The sequence below is a fragment of the Barbus barbus genome (assembly GCF_936440315.1).
Source record: "Barbus barbus genome assembly, chromosome: 41".
NCBI lineage: Eukaryota > Metazoa > Chordata > Actinopteri > Cypriniformes > Cyprinidae > Barbus > Barbus barbus.
The window spans coordinates 26,455,564-26,482,690 of NC_136719.1; the positions used below are offsets into that span (position 1 = coordinate 26,455,564).

General features: G+C 37.1%; 1 protein-coding gene across 1 annotated transcript; it reads right to left on the bottom strand.

The window, feature by feature from the left end:
• Positions 1–4,763: 4,763 nt before the first annotated feature.
• On the bottom strand, positions 4,764–26,819 carry LOC306861005 (tetratricopeptide repeat protein 39B-like). Its single transcript, XM_079403054.1, has 19 exons — positions 26,406–26,819; positions 20,671–20,705; positions 20,471–20,575; positions 19,659–19,790; positions 19,496–19,572; positions 17,668–17,735; positions 16,128–16,192; positions 15,376–15,481; positions 15,128–15,193; positions 14,688–14,796; positions 13,231–13,298; positions 12,985–13,044; positions 12,266–12,427; positions 10,546–10,637; positions 9,682–9,802; positions 9,428–9,539; positions 7,510–7,627; positions 7,314–7,430; positions 4,764–5,698 (listed from the first exon to the last, which is right to left on the bottom strand). Exons 1-19 carry the CDS (start codon positions 26,448–26,450, stop codon positions 5,602–5,604), a joined length of 1,755 nt encoding a protein of 584 aa, XP_079259180.1. The 5' UTR covers positions 26,451–26,819; the 3' UTR covers positions 4,764–5,601.
• Between the last annotated feature and the right edge of the window lie 308 nt (positions 26,820–27,127).

Genomic DNA, 27,127 nt, shown 5'->3' on the forward strand with positions numbered 1-27,127 from the left:
TTGCCCATTGTTCCTGCTACTAATGCATCAACTTTGAGGACAAAATGTTCACATGCTGCCTAATGTATCGCACCCACTAACAGGTGCTGTGATGAAGAGATAATCAGTGTTATTCACTTCACCTGTCAGTGCTCATAATGTTGTACCTGATTGGTGTATACTGTTTCTGCATTCAAGAACTGAATCCTGAATCTCTTGGTGTTTTTGAGCAGTAATGAGATCTTAAATGAATTCACTGACCATCGAGTTCATCTTCTCCTCCCAGACAGTCCCTGATTCCATCTCTGATGGCGTGTTGGGGAATACAGACACCTGATTTACAGAGGAACCCCTTGCCTTGGCATTCTTCACACAACAGAAACAGTAACAAACAGTGTTTTAAATTTATTTCTTTGTTTGTGAAGGGAACAACAGACAGGACTGTGGAAAACAGGAAGAGGACTGATGTCGTCAGACTCACTTCGGCAGCACATCTCATCGCTGTTGTCTCCACAGTCATCATGAAAAACAGTGTAATTTTTGGTGAATAGTGTTGAATCATATTAAGGGTCATTTTGACCCGGAACTTAATGATCAAACCCAGAAGTTTAAGTTTAAAAATAAATATCCCAATTAGATCTGACCAATCTCCTGTCAAAGGAGAGCCTCCAAAATGATTTATCCTCTAGTCTGGTTCTTGAAATCATTTAGGGTTAGATAAGCGCTTTTCGAACACACGATGCTGCGGCCCGCAATAAAAGGTATCTTTTTTTTAAGTTTGTATTAATCAAACTTAACATGACCAGTGTGACTGAACACAACCTAAAGCACCTAGAAACCAATGCACTGATCTGAAGAACTTAAAGAACATTAAGAACTTTTGTTCAACTCCAAAGAGCCATATAGCAACTCAAGAACTTGCACAGGAAAATGGAAATACTTAATATTCATCCAATATTTTTGCATTCATGCATGTCTTCACGTCTCACCTTTGCAGGACGTGCTGAAGTGTGAGAAAATGGGGCTCTTGGATCTGCAGGCGATGGCGTTGGCCTGACACATGGAGTAATACACGGCTCCATCCAGCGTACAGGCGCTTATTTGCTTATTTCCTCCGATGCATCACCTCCATGGAGGACAGAACACGTTACAGCAGGACATCCGAGTGTATTTCTGATCCAGACATTGGGCCGGACCCAAGAAATCCTCATCAGGTACTTTTGGGGATTTGAGTTTTGATTCAGGTTGGGGTTGTGAGTCTGTGTTTGGTGTTTTGGGTGTTGGTTGTACGTCATGTGACTCTTTCTATGGTTCTTTTTCTCCAGGTTCCTTCACTGACTGTTGATCCGAGTCTGAATCTGTGATTTTACCTGTTTTTGTTTTGTTCTCCAAACCTTTGGCTGTTTCTTCTCCCAAGTCTGGATTTGTATTTTTCTTGTAGTCTGCACCTTTGTTTCCCCCAAAATCTAGGTTTTGCTCCAAGGTTGAATTGAGATTTTCCAATCCTTCGGTCGGGTAGCTAGGGGTGTTCCTTCCATCATAAATCAGCATGTTATCAGTCCAAATTTTACAGGCTCTTGCAAAGTATACTTGTGGACATGATTTCTATAACAAGACTATGATGCATTTGACAAAGAATTGATTGGAAGAAACATTTAAAGCATGATTTTTCACACTCATACATACCAAACATGAATATTAATCCTTCAGCTATTCAATAGTGATTAAAAAAACATACATAATATTTGATTAAAACATGATAATCTAATGTGTGGGTTACAAACATAATAGAGGTTATTTCTATGCAGAGAAATAACTCATAGGTTCTTTTAAGATGATTTTCAGTGCATATGAACAGATTGTCTCTGTGAACGAAGGACTTTCAGTCTGGTTCTTTGTCTTCTATGTGTGGAGACCTGCCCAAGAGAGTCTGTAGCTCGTGATTTTCTATCACAGGTTTACATGTGACGGCCATCTCTTTGAGCATCAGTCTTGATTACTTGCCCCAAATTTGACAGTCTCCTTCCTGAATTAGAATCATCAATAAGTGTTCTTTTGTCTCAAGGTTGTAAGCTGTTTAGTGAAAGAGGCTTGCTTCAGACTAGTTGGTGCTAGGATTTGGACAGATTTATGATGTTGTCCTGCCCTCTTTCTGGAATCTCATCTTCTCAGGTTTCAATGTTCTGATGCATCTTAAATTTGTCTGATTCAGTCTCTGATATTCTACACCGGCGTCATGTGACAAAACGGCCAAACAAAATATTGACACTTTGGGCCCAATTTGGACATTTTCACTTAGGGGTGTACTCACTTTTGTTTCCAGCGGTTTAGCCATTAATGGCTGTGTGTTGTTATTTTTAGGGGACAGTATAACACTGTTATACAAGCTGTACACTCACTACTTTACATTGTAGCAAAGTGTCATTTCTTCAGTGTTGTCACATGAAAAGATATAATAAAATATTTACAAAAATGTGAGGGGTGTACTCACTTCTGTGAGATACTGTGTGTGTATATATATTACTTCTGTTGTACTCATTTGTAAGTCTGCTAAAGTACTATATATATATATATATATATATATATGTGTATATTAACACTGCCTTTCAAGAGTTTGGGGTCTGTCTGTAAGATTTATGCTTTATTTAGATTGTTTAAGTCTCTTCTGCTCACCAAGGATGCTTTTATTTGATCACACATACAAAGAATTGTGAAATATTATTATAATTTAAAACAGCTGTTTTCTATGAATATGTGTTAAACTGTAATGTATTTCTGTGATCTGCAGCTGTATTTTCAGCATCATTACTGCAGTCTTCAGTGTCACATGATCTTCAGAAATCATAATAATATACTGATTTACTGATCAAGAAACATTTCTGATTATTATCAATGTTGAACACAGATGTGCTGCTCAATATTTTTGTAGAAACCGTGATACATTTTATTTTTCAGGATTCACAGATGAATAGAAAGTTCAAAAGAACAGCATTAATTTGAAATAGAAATCTTTTGTAACATTAGAAATATATTTACTGTCACTTTTGATAAATGTATTGTGTCCTTGATCAATAAAAGTTTTAATTTCTTTAAAAAAAAAAAAATCTTACTGGCCCCAATCTTTATTTTATATAATCAATATAATTCTTATATTTTTACAGAGTTCAGATGGTCTGTGCAGATATATATATTTATCTCTCTCTCTCTCTCTATCTATCTATATATATATATTTATCAGTATTTACTCTAGTTAGTGTGAATATCTTGTGAAAAAAGGACCATTTATGAATTGCACAATGTTTTTTGCACTTTTTTCCAGTATTTCTCAATTTAAACCAGACGTGAAAGAGAAATGCACATATTTTACTGAGAGCAGCGTTCATCTGGAGCAGAACTGATCAGAAACTGAAGGTCCAGCAGACTGTAAATAAACATCCATTGAGTTTGTTTAACCATTAACCTGCATTTCAATCTCAGTCGCAAACTAAACATACAGTTGGGCAAAAAAGTATTTATTCAGCCACCAATTTTGCAAGTTCTCCCACTTAAAAAGAGAGAGAGGCCTGTAATTTTCATCATAGGTCCACTTCAACTATGAGAGACAGAATGGGGGGAAAGAATCCAGGAAATCACATTGTAGAACATAAAAAAAATGAAGTCCTAATATTTTTACTCTCTCTCTCTCTTTCTGAGTTTTTTTATTTTACTTTTTTCCGATTCAAAAACTTTTTACGACTTTCTCTCACAATTGTGACAAGTTTATATCTCACAATTTTGACTTTTTTTCTCAGAACTGCCTGACAAACCTTTTCCCCGCAATTCTGAGAAAAAAAGTCGCAAGTTAAAAACTTGAAGTCACCTTTTTACATTTTTTATTCAGTGGCGGAAACAGCCCTGAACCACAACTTGGAGGAAAAAAAAATAGATTTTTGATTCTGACATTTTTGATTTTTGACATTTGAATAATAAAAAAAAAAGCTTTTTTTACTCCACATGTGAAAACATATAACTGATATCAAGTCAGCGGGAGTGTTTCAGACATGAAATATAACAATCATGAAAAACGTGTATGCAATGACTGTGTCAAGTTCATGACAGTATTTTATTGATGTGAATGACCAAAAAGAAAAGAAACCCAAGCACACTGGAGCCAAAAAAAAAAAAACCTCTTCTTTTGACATTACATATTAAAAACTGCAGGCACCATAAACAGCAGGAATAAAAATGAGTATGGAATTGGAAAAAAACTGATCAGACCAAATACAACTGAAAGAGCAAGAAATAACAGCATTGCAGCACTTCTGACCTCAATCCCATCTGTGCAAACACCAGAAAGCTCATTCAGACTTCGCATTATAGATGAAGGCACCTAGTGTCTGTATATTCTAATGAGACGTTATCCTCTGAAAACAAGTCTAGCAAATGTTTAAAGATGTTTAGATGTGTTTTTTCCAGCGTAAAGTCGTTGCTCACTTGACAAGCGCTTGTTTAATGAGAATTAACAAGCACAGATCATTTAAAACAATCAGGCAACAAGCTTCAAGAAAGTCACAGAAATGTGGATGTTTTTGATTGTACATAACGCATATTATTTTTGCCTTGTTTTCCAGTACAAACAAGATATAAAGATACATTTACTTAAAATGCAAAATTACTTAAAGTATTATATGTGTATATATATATATATAATTTAATAACATTTTCTAAATCATTTACAATTAAAAAAAAATATATGATCTGAAAAATATCTATCAGAGGAATAAAGAAAAAAGAACCTTAAATTTAAAGGGAAAACAAGTTTATTATCATTGTCCACTGGCAAATATTTGTTATTTTTTAAATTATAAAATCACTCAATTTTGATATTTTTTCATGAAACAAAATCTTGAGTGCAATCTTGAATTTATATATATTTTTTAGATTTGTACTGGAAAATTACAAGAATACTGAGGAAGAATGTAATTTTTAGCTGTGTACTTCAGAATAACAGAACAAAACAGAAAACAAATTATGGTTTATAAAATAGGATCAACTGTATTTGATTATTGTACAACATATTTGGTATTAAACATTAAAATGACAACATGCACAAAAAAAAAACAGTCCCATCTGCTACATTTAAAACATTAAAAAATAAAACTGTTTTATAATTACAGTTTAAAGTGATCAAAAAAACAAAATAGTAGTTTCTTAGCATGATTGTTGGCTGATTATTATTGCTTTGAATTGCTTGGAGCGTCTAAACTTGTAATCAGCATAATAATAATCTCTAAGACTCTTATTGCAAAGAAAGACAGACGATCGACGTCTACAAGCCATGCAGAAACACACACACACATTTGGTCTTCAAAGTAAACATTACATTCATTACAGCAGCTGTTTTCTGATTGGACGTCAGCGAGTTTCTTTGTCTGAACAAACGTACAACTCTATATCTAAACGAACGACAGCAAATAAGTGCTCAGATGTTCAGGTTTGAGGTACACCGATGCTAGTTTTGATGTTACTGATGATTGGGGCGGCTTTGGTTTGAAATGGTTGTGAATGTGTTTTTCTACGGTCGCTACGCCGCGCTGCTTTGGTGCTTCGATGACGGTCGTGATGTGCTTGTCGTGTTCTTCATCACGGCGAGTTTGTCGGAGAACCCTTCAGACTACTGAGAGCCGCATGGATGCGGAAATGAAGACGAGACTCCATCGAATAATCCTTATAATTCAACCTACAGACACACATACAGTCAGATTCTTTAAGCATCAATTACTGTGTTGGTTTTCTAGCAGATGCCTGCTTACGCTACTTAGAGGTGGCCGATATGACCAAAACTGCACATGTAAATAATGCACAGTTTCTTAAGTTCTCTATGAGCTGCTTGCAATAAGCACCGGTACAATTAAATGAAGAAACTGCATTTCTTTCACCCCCTGTAAGGATGTGTTAAATCTGACAAAGTGGTTTAATAAAGAATGTAATCATTTTGTGAAATACCAATTTTGAGCACTTTTTACTGTACCATTTTTTTTTACTTTGACTGAAATTTGCATGTGCACCAATCCATTTTGCACCATCAGCCCAGTTTGCTGCAGTATTTCTCAGCTATCAAAGAGGATGCATTAAACCAGATACAACGACTTAATATTAGAGTTGCTGACCTAATAAAAGCCAAATTTTGAGCTCTTGTTACTGTACCAGTATATTTTTATGGACCCTTGAGCTTGGCATGTAGGACAATGCACATAAAGCCGCATGCACCATCAGCCAATTTCGCAAGTGTTACAGGGGTTGTATTAAATTTGACATACACTCTCAATATTAGAGTTACTACCCTAATGAAATCCCAATTTTGAGTACTTTTTACTGTACCAGTCTTGTTTTATGGACCCTTGAACCTAGCATGTGGGACTACACAATTACAATGAGCCAAATTACACCATCAGTCCAATTCATGGTGCCATTTCTCAACTCTTACAGTGGATACATTACATCGGAAACAGTTACTTTATATTAGAGTTACTGCCCTGACAAAATCCAAATTTTGAGCAATTTTTTTGGCATTTGGGACAAATCACACTTGGCATTTTTGAGCCAAATTGCACCATCAGCCCAATTTGCAGTGCGATTTCTCACCCGTAACAGTGGATACGTTAAATCAGAAAATAAGAAATATATACAGAAATTATTGTCCTAACAAAATCCAAATGTTGACCACTTTTTACTTTAAAATAATTTTTTAATGGACCTTTGAACTTGGCATGTGGGACAATGTACAGTGTCGTATTGCACCATCAGCCCATTTTGCGCCTCAATTTTCAAACCGCCACAAAATATGTGTCGAATCAGACATAAGACCTTGATACTAGGTTTACTGCCCTAGAAAAAAAATCTAAATTTTGAGCACTTTTTACTTCACTATTCTTATTTTATGGGCCCTTGGCCTTGGCATGCGGGACAAAGGATGCTTTAAACCAGACATAAGGTCTTTAGGAGTTACTGCCCAAACAAAATTCACACTTTGAGCACTTCACCATTCACTATACCATTGTTTTAACTTGAAGTTTGAACTTGGCATATGGGACATCTGTATTACGCATCAGCCCATTACTCAAATAAAAAATGGGTACAGTAAAATGTAGTAAAAATGTGTTTTTCACAACATCAATGGTTGGGATTTAGAAATGCTGAATTTCTCCATTCAGTTCTAACAATGCTTACTGTGAGCAACACCACAAAAGTCATAAGGAAGCGTTGTGATATTTAAGAGATTTGGTAGCATTTAGTATTGCTGATAGTTCTCATTTATTTCAGGTGGGACATGTGCACGTATGAAGTGAACTCACTTGGCGCCCTCGATGAAGCGCGTGGCTTTGACGTAGTCTCCCTGCTGCTTGTAGAGTAAACCCAGCTCATAGAGAGTGAAGGGGATCAGATAGTGATCGTAACGGATGCGCTTCTCGCTGCGAACACACACAATCATCATCAGACAGCTCTCTCTGATCTACAGTAAAATCACAAATGTGTGTGTGGAGTGTTTACCTGCTCAACACCTGTGTGAAGCAGAGCTCGGCCTGCAGCAGTCGGCCCAGATGCTTCAAACACAAACCCTTCAACATCTGAACCAGACACTGATCGTCAGGGTGAAACTCAGACGGGTCTGAAACACACACACACCTCAGTGGAGATTTTGCACTGACTTATGTTGATGACGAGTTGATGATAAATCCTATAACGCAAACTTTGCATTTTTTGTTATGAATTAAATCTATATTCATTAACCCATCTCCCTGTGGTTTTCTACCAAAATAAAAGTTTGAAGGTTTAATATTTGAAAATGAGGAATTAAGACAATAGTAAAGCCACAAATATTATTACTGTACTTTTACTGTTGTACTGTTATCATATGTGACCCATGCTGGCAAAATGAGTCACAATAATTGTCGATAAGTGATGTAATCGATAAGAGCTGTCGATGGACGATTAAGCGGTTTCATTTTGGGGTGCGTGCGGCTCGTGCGCAAAACACATGCAAACGTCTGTGAGTGACGGTGAAGGGGCTGGATCTTACACGAAAATCATTCACTAATGTACAAACTACGCTTTTAATGTGATCCAAACTTTAAAAGTACATTAAAACAGATACAATACAAAGTTCTTTTATATTGAAATGTAGTAATAAGTCATGTTTAATTCTAATTTCCCTAGATAGTTGTTGCATATCGGGCACTTCGCTTTGACAGGGCTGCGTACGCGAGCGGAACAGATACTATAGAGGCTATTCATTCATACAACTTGTTCATATATTCATTTGTGGCCACTGTCCAGGTTTCATTCATTTGTTCCTAGAAAACCCATGAATTTAAATGCGGGAGCAATTTAAGTCATAGTAACAAATTCTTAATTCATGGCCACGAAATCTTTAATTTCCCCCACGTTTACCACAGTAAGAGATGCGAAAACAGTGATTAAAACAACAATAAAATAAACCTGCGAATCTAGAGGGTGAGACAGTGAGGATTTGGGAAAAGAAACAATAAATAATATTAAATTTGTGAAATTCATCTGGCAAAACAGAACACAAAGCCACGTATGGCTTGATTTAAATGTATGCGCTCGAACGGCATGAATTTATTCACAATTATTTCTCTTATTAACAAAGCTTTGTACCTCACTCGTGTCATAATACTCGCATTATAATGTTTCAGATGGGTAACAGTGTGTTTTGCCGTTGTCACGCCGGTGGTTTTGGAAACGTATCACTGACTGAACGTCACAGCTCCACGCGCCATACTTGCGTTTGTTTGGGATCTTTTTATTTTAAATACCGATGACCGAATACCGACGTCAATTGCAAACATTGCAACGATGTTTTAAAATAAAATAACGAGCACCGTGAAACCATTTCAAACGGCGCATTCGGCGGTCTCTGTGACAGAATATGAAACAGCCGTAACCTCTTCATTTTATCAAATGATCATAATCACATCCATTCATTTTACGATCCTGCTACTAGCCTTTAACTCAGACTAAAACCCCTTTCATTCGGGTGAGGAAGCTGCGTTTTGAGTGCCATTTGCACGCATTTTGCAGTATTAAGGTTAACGATTAATCGATTAATTGATTGTTAATTTAAACGACGATCGATTGTGGAAATGATCGCAAATTGACATCCCTACTTATTATGTTTGCGTGAATACTTAAATACTGTAATGCTGTGTATATTTATCGGGATTGTGCGCTGTCGGAAGCGCTTTTGTAATAATAATCATAATTATTATTATTATTACAATTTGGTCAAAATTGGGTGATTATATATCAATTTGACAATATTAATAATATTTTATTATTATTATTATTACTGCAATTTAGTCAAAAATAGTGATTATGATATCAATTTGACAATAATAATAATGCATATACTTATTACAATTTGGTAAGCAGTGTGTGTGTGTCTCACTGGGATCATTGCGCAGCTGCTCCTCTGCTCTCTCGATGGTGATCAGTAAACGCTGAGTGGCGTCTGCATGCTTCCCAACGATGGTGAAGCCATTCCACACGTACATCATTTCCTGTGTGAGGAAGAACCATAGACGCATCACTTCCTCCTCTCTTCATTTACACATGCTTATATTTGCAGTGTGTGTGTGTGTGTGTGTGTGTGTGTGTGTGTGAGTGTGTGTGTGTGTGTGTGTGTGTGTGAGAGAGACGCACCAGCGCAGGAATCACCAGTTTAACGGGTGTGGCTGAGGAGTATCTGCGTGATTTCCTGATGGCAAACTTTTCTGTAGGGATGGATTTCCCGGCCAGCCGCTGCTTCAGTCCCTCCACCTGCCTGCGACACACAGCATACCGTCAGCCTCAGCGCTTACCTGAGCTCAAACTCAGATCAGACACACCTGAGTTCAGATCAGAGAAGACTCACCTGAGCTCAGACTCAGATCAGAGCAGACATGCAGTACCTGAGCTCAGATCAGACTCAGATCAGAGCAGACCCACTTGAGCTCAGACTCACCTGAGCACAAATCAGACTTAGGTCATAGCAGACTCACCTGAATTCAGATCAGAGCAGACTCACCTGAATTCAGATCAGACTCCGATCAGAACAGACTCACCTGAGCTCAGATCAGACTCACCTGAGCTCAGATCGGACTCAGATCAGACTCACCTGAGCTCAGATCAGAGCAGACTCACCTGGGCTCAGATCGGACTCAGATCAGACTCACCTGAGCTCAGATAAGAGCAGACTCACCTGGGCTCAGATCGGACTCAGATCAGACTCACCTGAGCTCAGATAAGAGCAGACTCACCTGAGCTCAGATCGGACTCAGATCAGACTCACCTGAGCTCAGATCAGAGCAGACTCACCTGGGCTCAGATCGGACTCAGATCAGACTCACCTGAGCTCAGATAAGAGCAGAGCAGACTTACATGAGCTCAGATCAGACTCAGATCAGACTCACCTGAGCTCAGATCAGAGCAGATTCATCTGAGCTCAGTTCAGACTCACCAGAGCTCAGATAAGAGCAGAGCAGACTTACATGAGCTCAGATTAGACTCAGATCAGAGCAGACTCACCTGAACAGCTCCACCACATCCTCTCCAGTCGTCTTACGCTCCTCCTCAGACATCATGCTCAGGATCGCAGCTTTCTGATACACGTAGATGGCCTGCCACACAAGCAAACGATAATCATCAAACATTTATTGCTATAGTGCTATTTTATGAAAGTGAGCAGATTTCCTAGTTTAGTACAGTGCTGTGTTAACTATAATTGAGATACTGGTCTAGTTTTATATTTTGTATCAGTTTTTATTTTTATATTTTTAATTTTAATTTTAAAGTTTTCATAATTTTGTGTTTTTGTTTATATAAGTTTTATTTAATTTCAGTTTTAGTCATTTTAAGATAAACTAAATGAAAGTTAAATTCAAGTTAAACTAAAAAAACTGAAATGTTACCTTTTTATATTCATGTTATACTTTTATAGTTTTCATATATTTATTTTATACTATAGTTATAGTGTTTTATATTTTATTCAGTTAATATTTCATTTCAAGTAAAAAATAAATAAATTGTGTTTTAATTTTAGTCTCAGTTTTAGTTAACTGTAACAGCCCTTGTTTGGTGGTCAAAATATCTGTGAAATCTAACTTGCTAATATCGTCAAAAAAAATTAAAACATTATGTTGTCTGCAGGTCAAATTGAAAAAAATTAACATAAATCAAAACAGCCACAAAAAACCCATTATATTATAACAAAATTATGACTTTACAAAAACACATTACCAAAAAAAGGATACATAAATAAAACTGTATTTATCAAATATTTTAACATTTTTATATCTGATTTATTTTCACAAACTGTGAATATACTGTATACAGTAATTATAACTTTTTTGTTACTTTGTTTCTACTTTTGGATCTTTCCTATCCATACTTAGGCTTATTATTTTGCATTCTAGGCTCATTTTGAGGCCCAATCCCAATTCTGTTTTTACCTACCCCTTAGGGGTGAAAATATTTCCCTAAGAATCGGGACACCACTACTACACCGTCACACGTCATACATTGTCCAGCTCCTACAATACACACACCTATACTGGTGTGCATTTGAGCCTTTAATTACGGTTCTATTTTAATGCGCTGCTTACTCACACACACACACACACACACACACAATTAATTATTGGGGGAACAAGCCCCCCTCAATGTCTATGGTGGTTATCGCCCTGATCAGACATGAAAATATCGTGCAGTCAGCAATGATATGACGTTAGCAAACTTTAGCGATTTTTTGCAAACATTTCTTTGAATAACATGACTGTCAATATGAACACAAAATTGAATGCAACATAAAACAAATGATTTTCATTCAAATCTTTATTTCTGATAATGCTTACATTTATGTGTCTTTTTGTTTGCTAGGGCAGCCATGTTGCTGCTGTAGCCGCTTTATGCTGAGATAATTCATACCCCTTCGTTTGAAGTGTGGTCCTGAAAAATCTTCATTTGAAGGGCTATCTGGTCCTTCCCCTACCCCTCCAGCCAATAGAATTGAGACAGACGGGTAGAATTGGGATTGGGCCAAAGTCTGTGCTTTCTGCTCATGTGATTGTTTAGTTTCATGTGATGTAATTTTTTTGATAATTTGTATTTATTCATATGTTCTGTATTTTTACGAAGCGTGGTGAAAGTAAGATGTGTGTGATAAATACTGCGTTCTAGTCAGCTCATTTACACAATACTGATAGTTTGTCACTGATAAACAGGAGAGTAAGAGTGTTAGAGTGGTTACTTTAGACCAGCGGCTCTCTCGGTACAGCAGGTCTGCGTATCGATACGCATCTCTCCACTGCTGCTGGAACGAGTGACACCACATCAGCTCCCAATAACACAGATGATGGATCTGACGCCACTGCTGCTGCGCTGAGATACACTCCTGAAACTTCTCCAGCGCCTGACACACACACACATTCAGTATGAACATCAGCGGTCAAAAATTACATTTTTAAATGTTAATGAAAGAAGTCTTTTCTGCTCTCCAAGGCTGCATTTATCTGATCAGAAATACAGTAAAATTGGGAAATATTATTAGAATTTCAAATATCTGTTTTCTATGTGAATATGTGTTAAACTGTAATTTATTCCTGTGATCTGCAGCTGTATTTCCAGCATCATTACTCCAGTCTTCAGTGTCACATGATCTTCAGAAATCATTCTAATATACTGATTTACTGCTCAACAAACATTTCTGATTATTATCAATGTTGAAGACTGGAGTAATGATGCTGAAAATACAGCTGCAGATCACATAAATAAATGACAGTTTAACACATATTCACATAGAAAACAGATATTTTATATTGTAATGTTTTTTCACAGTATTTCTAATCAAACAAATGCAGCCTTGGTGAGCAGAAGAGACTACTTCTCTTTACATTTAAAAATCTTGATTATTATTATTATTAGTATAGTTTTTGACAGAAAGTGTAAATGCCATTAAAGATCCCTCACCTTCTCAAAGTTTCCCCTCAGTAAGGCGATCCGAGCCGAGAAAAACAGGATGATTGAGCCCTGAGAAAAAAACAACAACATTGACATTTCATTGAGTAACACAGCTGAAGAATTGTGTTTAATGAATCATGATTGTCCTTCATTATGCTTAACATCAAACAAACAGAATATGAGTTGAGTAAAAAAGGAACGGAGCAAATGGTTTCTTTATTAATTCTTGATATGTGTGTGTGTTCAGGTTCTGACCCGTGGATACCGCTCTATGTACGGCTCTAATAAAGCCTCAGCCTCCACCAGATTCCCCTCACCAGTGCCTAAACACACAGCATAAGGACAAACTTCAATCACAATTCAATCTTAAAGATAACACTGCAAAAAAAACGATTGTTTTTGTCCTGTTTTCTTGTCTAAATATCTATGCATTTACTTGACAAGTAAAATGACTGAAAATATTTTCCAAATTTTGTTAGTTTTTGCTTAAAAGAAGCAAAAATATCTGCCAATGGGGTAAAAATAAATCTTAATTCAAAGGCTAAACAAGATTATTTTTCTTACCCAACTGGCAAATATTTTTTACTTGTTTTAAGCAAAAACTAACAATATTTGGATGTTTAAAAAAACAAAAGACAATGGCCACGTACACACTGCAAGTTTCAGGAGTGACAACCGCATTTAAATACGGGATTGAGTCGCTCTGTGTGTACGGAAACAGCAGTCACTTCTGCATTTGTAACCATAGCAACATTTTGGCATCTTGAGGGAGCGAATAGCCGCTTGGTATCTGCCATTTTTTGGCTAAAGACTCTTTTTGTCCGTCGATTTGACCTAAACTACTGCTGATAGACGTGCAGCGTTGTGTTTACGCTCAGGAAGCTGCTTCAGAGAGCGCTGTCTTGCCATGTCCTCATATTTACAAGCGCTTTTAGGCATGTTGTTTGGTCTCATCTCATAAAGACAGGCACTTTATGAAGTTAATATGATTAATATATTATTAATTATAATAATTAATATATGAGATATACGATTTTTTTGGTGTTATAAAACAAAGCATTTGGGTGTTTTAGTGTTTTTTGTGCTTGTCCTTGTTTGTTGTTTTTGTTTTTTCTATGAAGATCTGGCAACACTGACACTTTACCGCAGGGCTCGTGTGCACCGCCAGCTCCGTGTCAAAATGTGCTAAGGTTAAGTCTTCTTTCACTGTTATTCTCTTGCATCTCACATACAAACGAAGACTCATTTCTGATGCGCGTTCAAATACGTCATTAACAACTAGTTGTTCAGTTCAGTTCTGTACACACTGCGTATCATTTCTCTAAATGCGGTTGTCACTACCTGTATTTTTCGGGAGTTAATGCGGTTGTCACTCCAGTATTTTAGTGAATTATGAGTGTACAGAACATGATTAAGGAGTAAAAGGTAAACTGACTGAATTTAGCTGGAGTGTGTACTTGGCCATAATATCTTAAGTTTTGTCTTGTCAAGTAAATGCATCCTGATTCAATAATTTGTAGATCTTTATACTAGAAAACAAGACAAAAATTATATTTTTTTGCGGTGAAATTGCAAATGGATTTTTCCCCCAAATCGTTCAGTTCAGCCCTACTCAGTCGATTACTGTACGATACCCAGTTTTTCTGTAAGCGTTACTGAGTCAGAAGTGTCTGATGTGGGTTTGGATTATTACAGGAGTGTGGTGTGTTTACCCAGAATCAGAGAGACGTAAGTCTGGTAGAAGAGCAGCGTCAGGACACACAGGATTGATCTGAGACTGTGACTGCCAGCACCGTCCCGCAGCTGCGACAAACCAAACTCCTGCAGGACACAACAGCTGTTACTGAGAGTGTGTGTGTGTGTGTGTGTGTGTGTGTGTGAGAGAGTGTGAGCACGAGTGTGTGTGTGTGTGTGTGTGTGTGTGAGAGAGTGTGAGCACGAGTGTGTGTGTGTGTGTGTGTGTGTGTGTGTGTGAGTGTGTGTGAGCGTGAGTGTGTGTGAGCACGAGTGTGAGTGAGTGTGTGTGTGTGTGTGTGTGTGTGTGTGTGTGTGTGTGTGAGAGCGTGAGTGTGTGAGCACGAGTGTGTTTGTGTGTGTGTGTGTGCGCAAGTGTGTGTGAGCGTGAGTGTGTGTGTGTGCGCGTGTTGCTCACTCTGTTCCCTGAGAAGCCGATGACCTCCAGCAGTCGAAGGACTCGTGCAGGTAGTAAAGACAGCATCTGACACACGGGACACAAAACAACACCTGAGCACTGACAGCTTGAGCTAAGCAGGAAGTCCTCCGCTGATCTAAACACAGCTGCTCTCACTGAAGTCTACAACAGTTATTACATTAGTCTCATTTATCCACACACACAATGACTCTCGGGTTAATCGTACACTTCCTGTCTCAAGGACTGACCAGGTTGAAGGAGCCAATCCCCAGCTTGACTCCGCCCTCAAACTGTCTGAAGGCCTCGCTGTCCCTGTCCACTCCCTGAGACATGTTCAACAAACTCTGGCAGTCCCTAAAAACACACACACATTTTCATAACACGCGTCAAGATCTCTTAATAATATCCATTAAAATATTAGATTATATGTAAAATCATATAAATGTATGTGTGTAATTATAAAAATTATTACTACAATTATTGCAAAAATTTGTCTACATTAAAACATTCGGTACAAAGAGGTAAATACAGATTAGTCATACATACAAATAACATAAAAATTAACACACACACACACACACATATATATAAAAATGTATATAAATGTAAACATAAATATAAATAAGAAGCAAATATTGCATATGTAACATGTATGTGCTATATGCAATATAATATAATAAATAATAATACACATTAATATAAATAATATAATAAATCATTACTAATACTATTTCTCTGCATATAAATATAAAAAATATATTATATTGGGGTGGAGGATGATAATCTGTATTTTATCTCTGTACTGAACTGATTTTATTTTTAGTTGTTAACAAATATAATATCACAAAATATTACATAAAAAAATGATAATGTATATTTCAATTGTTGCTTATATGCAATAATGTCAAATTTTATATATAACAAATACAATATTTTTTAAAGATATTATAGATTATATAATATTTTGGTAAAAGGGATGAATTCTTGATTTCAGACTCACTTGTAGATTTGATAGCTTGTGCGTATTTTGATTCCTCCTTTAATAAAACTGATCATGTTTTCATCCTGAAATACAGAAAACAGTGATAGAATTTGCCTTTGTGTATTTCTCTTCAATTTCATCTTATATAATGCTGATTAAGAATGAATGAATGAATAAATAAATAAATATTCTTTCTGTATTTATTATTTTGGTAAATTTGTTGTCAATATTTTACTTCACTGCAATAAATAAATAAATAAATAAATAAATAAATAAGTAAATAAATGTTCTCAGGGGTGAAAAGGTGACAAACCAACATTGATTCTAACTCTGCTAGTAATTACAGACCTATTAGTACTTTACCTATAGTCTCAAAGGTTGCAGAGAAATTGATGACTGCACAAATCACTAATTATTTCAATAATAGTACTTTTGCTTTACATTCAATGCAATTTGGCTTCAGAGCAAACTACTCAACTGAGATGGCAAATTGCTACTTCACTGAAAAAGTCAAGTCTCTATTAGATAAAGGAGGGGTCGTCGGGGCTGTGTTTCTTGACCTCAGGAAGGCCTTTGACACCGTAAACCACAGAATTCTTTTGTCTAAATTATTTCGTTTTAATTTCTCTCCACATACTTTAAGATGGATCGAATCATACCTGTCAGGTCGCACACAGTATGTTAGTATACAGAATTATAAGTCAGGGTCAAACTGAAAAGCTTGAAGGACTGCGTGTCTACGAGCCATTGCCATACATCCACTGTCAACATTAGCACATGGTACCATGGCCACAAGCTGCAGGCCACACCCACCCTCCACCTTGCCCCGCCCCTCTCCTCCTCATTAGCATTTAAAGCTACAGACACTGAGGAAAGCTCATTGCGGGACTGGCTCATAGTGGCTGAAATTCTGCACCAAGTCTGAATTTCGGGAACGAGACTTCAGATACAGTACTAGGGACCACTTAGGCCTATATAAAAGTATCCAAAAAACAGCATGTCATGGGACCTTTAAGGTCGAGACTGAGGAGCATTTTTGCAAAGGGTAGCGAACTAATTTAGCGATAACGTAATTTACAATCTTCATAGCTATCACAACAGCAGCCTCACGCGGTAATCACCATTTAAACTGGAACACCATAATTTACAGCAGATATGCATTCCGTCCGAAATATGGACAGTTGCCTGCAGTGTCTAAAAGTTAGGCTTCAGGGGTTGATTGGATGAGGGAGAGAACATTACGGTAAGCCAATCAGAGGCAGAGTAGGGCGGGTCCTTTGCCAACAGGGAAAAAAAACACTACAGGTGACGTGACACAGACGACTCGCAGATACTACGATGAAACAACAACTCTCTTGTTTTGCATTAAAGTATCTAAACGGCTTTGAAAGATTGACCTGAGAAGCAGCACTACTTGAGACATTCAGACTTGTAAGAGTTTTTTCTTTGTTTCAAGCATGAATTGCATTAAAATGAATAAGATTTATGCTCACCACGGGAAACGTTATTTGCCGAATGATTAGTGGAGTCATTGGTGTAAGTGGAGGGGTTCACTGACCTGTACGAATGTCAGCGTGGCTTTCTGCAGCAAACACTCAGCGTAGCAGATCTCTGCATGCATCTCCTCTACAAACACACACACACACACACACACACGAGTGACAACTCCACACAAACACTTTCCCAGCACACTCGTGTCTCAGTAGGGCTGTGCGATATATATCGTCTGCAATAATATCGTAATTGTTGTTTTAACGATGTGCGATTTGACATTATCGAGTATTTTGCAAAAACCATTCAGAACACACCTGCAGGGTGCACACATTCATTACGTGATGACGTCTAGACTAGAGCACATTACAGTGTGTTCTGTCACTGCATGATTCAGTCTATTCAAATATGTTTAGAATGATCACAAAAAAATGCAGAAAATGAATATATTTATACCACTTCATATAAACAATTTCACACGAAGAGTGCCAAAAATTACCATGATTACAAATGTAACGTTGATTTTTTACAACAGTTCAAAAAACAAGAAGTTAATTAAGAGACTTACATTTTAGACACCATATTGCCTGTTTTTTCTCTATTTCAACAACAGAATTCATTCCAAACACAGCCACAGCCCTGTTCTGTGTCTCTGAGCAACATGACAGTGATTCGTTCCTGAATGAATCAATCGTTTAAATGATTCGGTTCAATCACAATGAATCACTTATTAACAGAGACTTGCTGCCACCTGCTGGAGGTTTTAATTTCACATTTACAGTATCTTTTTATTATTTAAATAACTTAAAATATCAGTATTCAACGCTTTATATTTAATATATCAAACATTATGTCTGCATGTGTAACTGCAGGTTAAATGTATTCATGTCCTGCATTAAACAGTGTAAACACATCTAAACACCTCTTCCATTTTTCAAGGTAGAAATGGCCATAAAAGGTAAAAATTTATTTAAACATATTGAAAAAGATTAATTTCGAATATTCGTCGAATTTCAAATAAAAATCCACATTGAACTGAATTTTAGGTGTGCGTCAGACAGCTCGTTCAGTGCCACACAAGATGCAATGACGATGTAAGTATTGTTGCATTTCAATGTTTTTCATGCGCCGCTGCTGCGTTGTTCATTCAAAATATTGCAGAAAAACAGAACATCAATGCTGAGAACATGATGTTTATGTCCAAACTGAAACCCGTTCACACAGAAAGCATATTTATCGCATTTTCTAGAGGGAAGTCTATCACCGTTACACTCGCGTCTCGAGCCGCATGTTTAGAAAGTATGTCAAATTAATGCAAGTTCAACTTTTAATAAACACGTTTCGAGACTTTATAGCGTTTTTTCCGCATCCCGCTGCATCTCATGTTTTTAAATGAAAAAGTACTCTTTGTGATTGTTTTCGGTCCTTTGTATTAAACCTTACATACATACATGATGCTGATTTGTTTCTAATTGTTTAAGCAAATTAATTAATTATATATGGTTTATAAACATCAATTTAAACATTATGCACTGTTTTCAAAGATAGTCTGTTATTTTATTGCTTTGAAGAAACATCATTAGTAATATTTTGCTTGAAGCGCCCTCTTGTGGCCCCAGGAGAGAAACCAAACGCTTTTTTCCCCCTAACAGAAATTATGCCTTTTAAATTAGAATATATTTATAATATTTAAGTACAAAATTCAAATTTAGTTTTTCAGCCATTTTGACAGCCCTACACAGAATATGAAGAATATCAAAAACTTTATGAGTCAGTTTAAGATAACACACTCAGCAAAATATCGTCTAATTATTGTTATCGATACAATCCCAGAAAATAGAGATAATATTTTTTTGTCCATATCGCAGACCCCTATGTCTCAGATGCTCGCTCACCCGCTTTCAGGCTGTCTGGCGTCTGTTTGGACATCAGGCTGGAGAGGGACTCCACCACAGAGTTTTTCTTCCTGAACCTGCAGACAGACGGGACACAGATCAGCAGATCAGAAGCAGAGCGGGTCGGGGAGCGTCTCGTATTCGACGAGCGTTTGAGCCGCACCTCTGGCAGGTCTGTAATGCCTCTTTGATGGTGGCCATCCCAGCCTGGATGTCTTTGTGCTCAAAGGTCATGGTGGCCTGCATGGCCAGAATACTGCTGTAGCCCAGAGCATGATACATGCTGTCCTTAGACCTGCAGAACACAGCAGACCCACACCATCAAAACAATCCATGCTTCTGTCTCTGATCCAGAGTTCTGACTGTTTTATTTTTTGGCCCTCACAGTTCATTGAAGGCTTGTAGTGTAAAAATACTCCACTATTAAATGTGGGATTTTTTTTTTCCAATGAAAGAGTGCATTTCTTATCTTTGTGATTTTAAAATGATTGAAGGAAACAAACTATTTATGTTTATTTGTTGAATATTTCGAACAACTGAAAATCAAAGCTTGCTTGAAATGTAGACATCTTGTGAAAAAAGTCACATTTCAGTTTTATTGTAAAAAGCAATTTATTGTAAAAAGTTTCCTAAAATGTTTTTTTGAAAATAACTTTCATTTTTTGCAAACAAAATAAATGAATATTGCCATGCATCTCTTGCAAACAAAATACATTTTAAATATTGTCATGCGAAAAGTAGAAAATATCTGTATCTCTTAATAAAATTAATAGGCTATTATTTTAAATAATGTAATGTGAAAAGTAGAAAATAATAACTTGCATGTCCCGTTTTGCATGTTTTAAATAATGAATATATGCAAATAGAACACTGCTTATTAAGAGAAAGAGCATGGCTTCATCTCAGCGATCTTGTCCTGTCACTCTCTGTGTGTCCCTGCAGCACAGAAGCAGTCACCAGGAAGCAGTGGTTTACCAGGGTCTGAGCAGATCCAGCGCTTCAGAGAACTTGTCGTTGAGGACGAGGTTGAGGGCCATGCTGCACTCCTCTATAGACGTGCGCAGGTCCATCTTAGACGCCCTGCACACACACACACACACACACACACACACTGAGACCTGCAGAAATCTGACGGATGATCTGAAGTGTTGGGTTCATACTGATCAGATACTCACACTGGGATGCGATCGAAAGCATCTTCAAAACAGTCCTGAAACAAACAGAACAGATGATGAACATAAACATGTGTGTGTTTGATCACGTGACACGCTTTCTCTAACACACACGAGCTCAGATCAGCTGTGACTTTCACTAGCACAGTCTCTATTTATAGAAGTGCGGTTATCTAACTCAATTTGCAAACCTTCATCTCCATACCTTCATTTATGAAATTAATACTTTTATTCATCAAGGTTGCATTAAATGAATCTAAAGTGCTAGTAAAGCCATGTTTAATGTTACAAAAGATTTCTATTTCTACAGATATTCACATATATAGAAAACAGCTGTTTTAAATTAGAATAATTTTGCAACATTTTTACAGACTTGTTGATCAAAGAAATAGTCTTGGTGGTAATGTTTCAAATTTGGCATGAACCTACATATCCTGCGGACAAAATGTGGCTCTCAGAAATTAAAAATATTGCAAAGCTAAAAATAAGAAGAAGAATTAAAGTATTACAAATGCTTAAATGATAAAATATATATAAAAAAAAAACATTCAAATATAATAAAAAATGATAAAAAAATATTAAACATATTAAAATAATAGATAAAAACAGAAAACAATTACGGCAGAGTCAGAATCACTGTCACATAATAACCTGTCAGAGACGACTCATTATTCTGTGGCTCCTGTATTTCTAGTTTTGCTGAATGAGAAATGTGGGTCTTTTACAGAGATTCCTCCATAAATCACTCCGGCTGAAGTTAGAGAAAAAACCCAACAGGTTTCAAGTTAAAAAAAAAAAAAAAAAAAGTCCCAAAATTTTCAATTTAGTTTTGCATTTTTATGTCCAAGTGATATTCCGGACGCTTGCATTATTTTAGGCATCAGTGACCCTGTCCTATTAAAACTCCATGATAATAATACTGCATGAAGAGCTTGATAATGTCAGGAGTGTGCTGCTCTCATTAATATTTCACTACATCTGTCAAACTGCAGAGGAAACAGCAGCACTTAAAAATACAATATATCTGCTATGAATAAAAGAACAATAGTGTTTTACCTACAACATTAATAAATATTTGATATAGTGGACTGCACTGCCCTACAATGACATGGTCTCACAAAAACAGCTTCAAAGATCCTCATGAAATTTTGATTTCGTAGCTAGGAGTCCAACACACACACAGGTGCGCACACACACACACACACACACACAGGTGCGCACACACACACACACACACACACACACAGGTGCGCACACACACACACACACACACAGGTGCGCACACACACACACACACACACACACAGGTGCGCACACACACACACACGCACACACACACACACAGGTGCGCACACACACACACACACACACACACACACACACACACAGGTGCGCACACACACACACACACACACACACACACAGGTGCGCACACACACACACACACACACACACAGGCGCGCACACACTGTTCACACTATACAAACACACACACACACACAGATCAAAGGTGAATGAGTGTAAATGAGTTGCAACATATTTTTATGAATGATCTACACATAAAGACAATCAAATGCACAAAGACAATATCAGACAGACTTTGACTGGAACGCTGGTAAACCAGTTTGCCCTTTCAAACTATTTAAAGTCTTATAAACATTGTGCTGTGTGTGTTTGTAAAATCTGATATGGGTATTTAACATGTGTTCAAGACTTCATGTAATGTTGTTTCACTATGGTTTATTTTTATGGAAGGCCTTTTCATTATTCACTTATTAGATTGAGAAAGAGCTGGAGCAGACGTGAAATGCTAAAAAAGACGAAGAGAAAGAGGTTTAAGAAAAGAAATAAAGTCACATGTGAAATATAAAGTCACAATTACAAGAAATATTTTATTCTTCACTCTAAAGTGAGATTATTATTGTTAACTAAACATAAACACATCTTTGTTACTGGAAATAAAATAAACATTAACTGAAATAAAATATATATAAAAAAGTTATTTTATTTCAGCTAGGAGCCGAAACAACATTTCTTATTTTAATTCATTTTAACTTAAAAGTACTAAAACAACTAAAACTGAAAGAAATGAATAAACTATAGACATATATATAAAAAACTAATAAAAACAGCCAAATGACTACAACTTGAGCTAAAATTAAAGTGAAAACAGAAAATATAACAGAAAATAAAACCTAATTTGAAACTTTAACAAAAATGAAGATATCATAAGCGTCTCAAAAACAGCTGACTGCCGTCACGAGGACTGAGTTCGTCTGTTTTATGAAACGCAGAAATGCTCTTAGTCACATTTAACAGCTCAACAGACAAATGAACACAAATGAGTGTTTGTGTGTGTGTGTGTGTGTGTGTGTGTGTGGAGTGTAATGTTGTAATAGCATAAGTGGATTACACGCGTTAGGCTACAGATCACCAGCTCAAACACACACACACACACACAAACACTCATACACACTCATAAACACACACACACACACACACACACACACACACTCATAAACACACACACACACACACACACACACACACACACTCATAAACACACACACACACACACACACACACACACACACACTCATAAACACACACACACACACACACACACACACACACACTCATAAACACACACACACACACACACACATCTGTGTCCGATCAACAACAGACAATCTGTAGTGGAAAAAACACGAGGTCAATGAAAGTAACTGGATCTGCAGCGTACGCACACGCACACACACACCCGCGCGCGCACACACACACAAACACTCATACACACTCATAAACACACACACACTCATACACACACACACACACACACACACACACACACACACACACACACACTCATACACACACACTCTCAATGCCTCCGGTGTTTAACAATAAATAAACATCATGCAGCACTGAGAGACACACACACACTGCACGCTTTAAAAGTCTTTCACCAGATGATCTCAAACACAAAGCGCTGTTATGAGTGTGTGTGTGTGTGTGTGTGTTTCAGGATAAATGGTTACCAACCCACGATGGCAGGCTGAAGCACCTGGTTGCCATGGAAACAGTTCTGTCAGGTGACGATATTAGACAAGAAACAAGGCTCTGATACGCAGAGCTGGTGAATTACTTACAAACTGTAGTCCATCACTGATGACAGATTACATCACAACTGTGGTTATTAATGTAATCTAGGCTACTCATTTATTCTGACTACTTTTTAGAAGACTTTTTTATCCAACTTATTTTGAACTTATAATCACACATACCATTCTGATATAAAAAAGCAAAGATATAGAAAGTATATATTTCATTTTTTGATATCAACATGATTAAATTCATTACACCAGGGTTTGCCAAACTGGATTTAAAGGGTCCTATTATGCCCCTCGTTACAAGATGTAAAATAAGTCTCTGATGTCCCCAGAGCGTGTAGTTGTGAAGATGTGAAGTTTTAGCTCAGAATACCCCACAGATAAATTTTAACAGCTTGTTAAAACTGCCACTTTTAGGGTGTGAGCCAAAATGCGCTGTTTTGAGTATGTTGCTTTAAATGCAAATGAGCTGTTGCTCCCGGAGAAGAGGGCGGAGCTTCAAGAGCTCCAGCTCCACATTAGCAGTGCTAGCCTTTGCAAATAAACATTCCCCTATTAGTACAAGCCTGTTCTCTTTACAGAAAACATACTCGGGTTCAGTCAGTCATCTGATTATACTGTGCATAATAAATCGCGTTTATGAATTACACAGACGAGCACGGCGGGATACAAATAACAACATAGCTGGTCTCATGCTATCACAAACTTTATAAGTCCCACTTCTGATTATAAGCTCGACAACTTCAAGCGATCGACTCACATTGCTTTCATATGCAGCTTTTAACTCCCACATTCCTATTCACGATCATTCTGGCAGCACTTAGAAGTTCATCAGTGAAAACACACAGAGACAATGATCGCTTTAGCAGTTAGCCTTACAGAGTGACTAGAAGCTCTTTCAGAAAGGCAATTTGGAAAACAAACGCGTGATACTTGCTTTGTCTGGAGCTGACGTTCGTGCACGAAGCGTTGGTATTGATTCCTAAACACATAGGGGACGTTACCGATTTCTTTTCCAGATATTTCCTTCGAAAATGAAATTTAACCACAGTGTCCTCGGCTCAGATTGAGGGGAGATTATGGAGACTCCTATGTTCATTACTGCATCCCAAAACACAACACTTGTAAAGCGTCTTTGGTGCTGATATTGTATATATCTCCAGTAATGGACTGCAGCTTCTCACTCAGGGCTGTGTTTATGCTAATAGGGCAGCGTCACAAATGAGCAGGACTTTCTCCCCTCGGTGACGTGAACAGAGGGAGAATCTGAAACAGCTCGTTTGGAGAGACTGTTAATGATTTATTGGTTTTATAAAAAAATGAGTGGGTGGATTTGTACCATTATAGGCTGTTGTTTTCACACACTGCGGCCACACAACTGTGTTCAAACACCTTATAAAAGTGATTTTTGCATAATAGGTCCCCTTTAACTGAAGAACTGCAGCAGGCTTGTTGATAAAACGCTAATAATGAATTAAAAACATAACATAAAATAAATTATTTAAATATTTAACCACTAAAAATAGAAATAATTCATGTGTATACCGATATTCAATGCAAGGATTTAGAGACATCGAACTGTAAACAAATGATAGAAATATTAACTTCCTCAGAAAAAATACATATCTCATGTCAAAGGAGTTTGGTTTTTGCATAACAAATTTATTTACACGACTATTTTATATTGTGAATATAATAGAACACAGTAGGATTTTTAGAGAGGAACTTTTAAAAAAGAACAAAGAAGAATCAGGGGTCAATCAATAAATGTAATCCATAAAAAAGCAACTGTAATTAAAAGTATTAAAAATATATATTACTTGAGTTTTGGAATCTGATTACGTAATCCAGATTATTACCTTATCATTATCATAACAACATCCCATGGAAACACTAGTTATGATGCTATCTATATGAGATTGAAATATGAATTATGATGGTAAGCCAAGTTTTGATGTTATGTAATCATGGTAATAATACTATGATATTCTTTGAAGCAGTCATGCAGATCCTGTGTATTAATACTATCCCTTTTAAAGTTTTTGATTAAACCTCTTGTTATTTATTGGAAAGGTTTATGTCCATAAATGTAAATATATTAATTTTTCACATCTTCAAACAAGAACTGAAGTTGTATTAAATACAATTTCAACGTCTGTTAACAAGAACATCAAGAAGTTTAATACTTTTTTAAAGTTTAATCTATTTATTTTACATTATATTACTTATTAAACCATAATTTGTTTATTGTTGAAAGTTTTTTTGTATGTTTGCAATAAAAAATATTAATACTCTCGCTGTAAGTTACCATGGTAACGTGTGAATGCGCGTCGTGCTCAACCTTTATGACGTCACCGCCGTTGCATAAATAAGCAAATAACGTTTACCTGAACCCACGCGCACACATCTGTCAATATGTAATTAAATCACTGACTGACGCGTTTATGAAGAAATCTAACGTTAGACAAACGCCCCGCGACTTCCGCGTCTGAGAGGAAAAGAGCCCTATGTAGTGTGTCAGCGTCTCGACACCTAACGAGTTCCCTAAATAGCCCATCCGCCACACGAGCGTCTTCCTCGACAGCATCGACCGGTCCGGAGCTCACGGGGTTTGGACCACACACTCACCTCCTCCGGTTCCGCGCCGTCCGCTCCGTTACCGACCCGAGCCATGGCGCGTGATTCCCTGAGATCGGCGCGGAACGCTTGCCTGCATTAACAGTCACACATCTGGATCCGTCTGCGCTGCTGAAGACGCGGACTCCGTCGGTAGCGGTCGGCTTCTCGGTACTGACGCCGAGCGTCGTCGGTTGGAGGAGTGACGTTTGGTTCACCGGACACGCCCATCGACGCGTCACGCGCGCCCTCGGTCATTAGAAACAGTGTAATAGTATTTATAATTCAATTAATCACCCAGAAGCGTTGGTATGAACAGCCGTTTGTCATTCAGATTCGTTTTACGCAACGGTTTGCGTGAACCAGACGAAGAATTACGGGTCTACTATTAATCGAGTCCTTCTTTGCTTGTAACTGTCAGATCCTAATTAATATTCATGAGCCACGCCTCGTCCACAGCAGGCTTCGCTCATTGGCCAGCAGACCGGCGCAGGTCACGTCGCGCAATTATAATTCATGAGCTGGAGTTTCGCCGTAGTAGTAGTCCTAGTTTTCATATATTAATTTTAAAATTTATAGTATTTATAAATTTTGTAAATATGTAAGATATATAGTATTCAGTTTAATATTTAAATTCATAAATAGTACTATTTATACACCGTAAGAATACGATTATATTATATTTACATATTAATTTGTAAACATATTTAATATGTAAATATATTTGTAAATGT

What these genes read in the sequence shown, in the direction of transcription:
- LOC306861005 (XM_079403054.1), bottom strand. Translation starts at nt 26,450, where the DNA reads ATGGCTCGGGTCGGTAACGGAGCGGACGGCGCGGAACCGGAGGAG. An exon ending in TCGGCTTCTCAGGGAACAGA is followed by an intron (nt 14,797 to 15,127) that starts GTGAGCAACACG and finishes TGTGTCCTGCAG; the next exon opens with GAGTTTGGTTTGTCGCAGCT. An exon ending in GAGAGAGCCGCTGGTCTAAA is followed by an intron (nt 10,638 to 12,265) that starts GTAACCACTCTA and finishes CTTGTGTGGCAG; the next exon opens with GCCATCTACGTGTATCAGAA.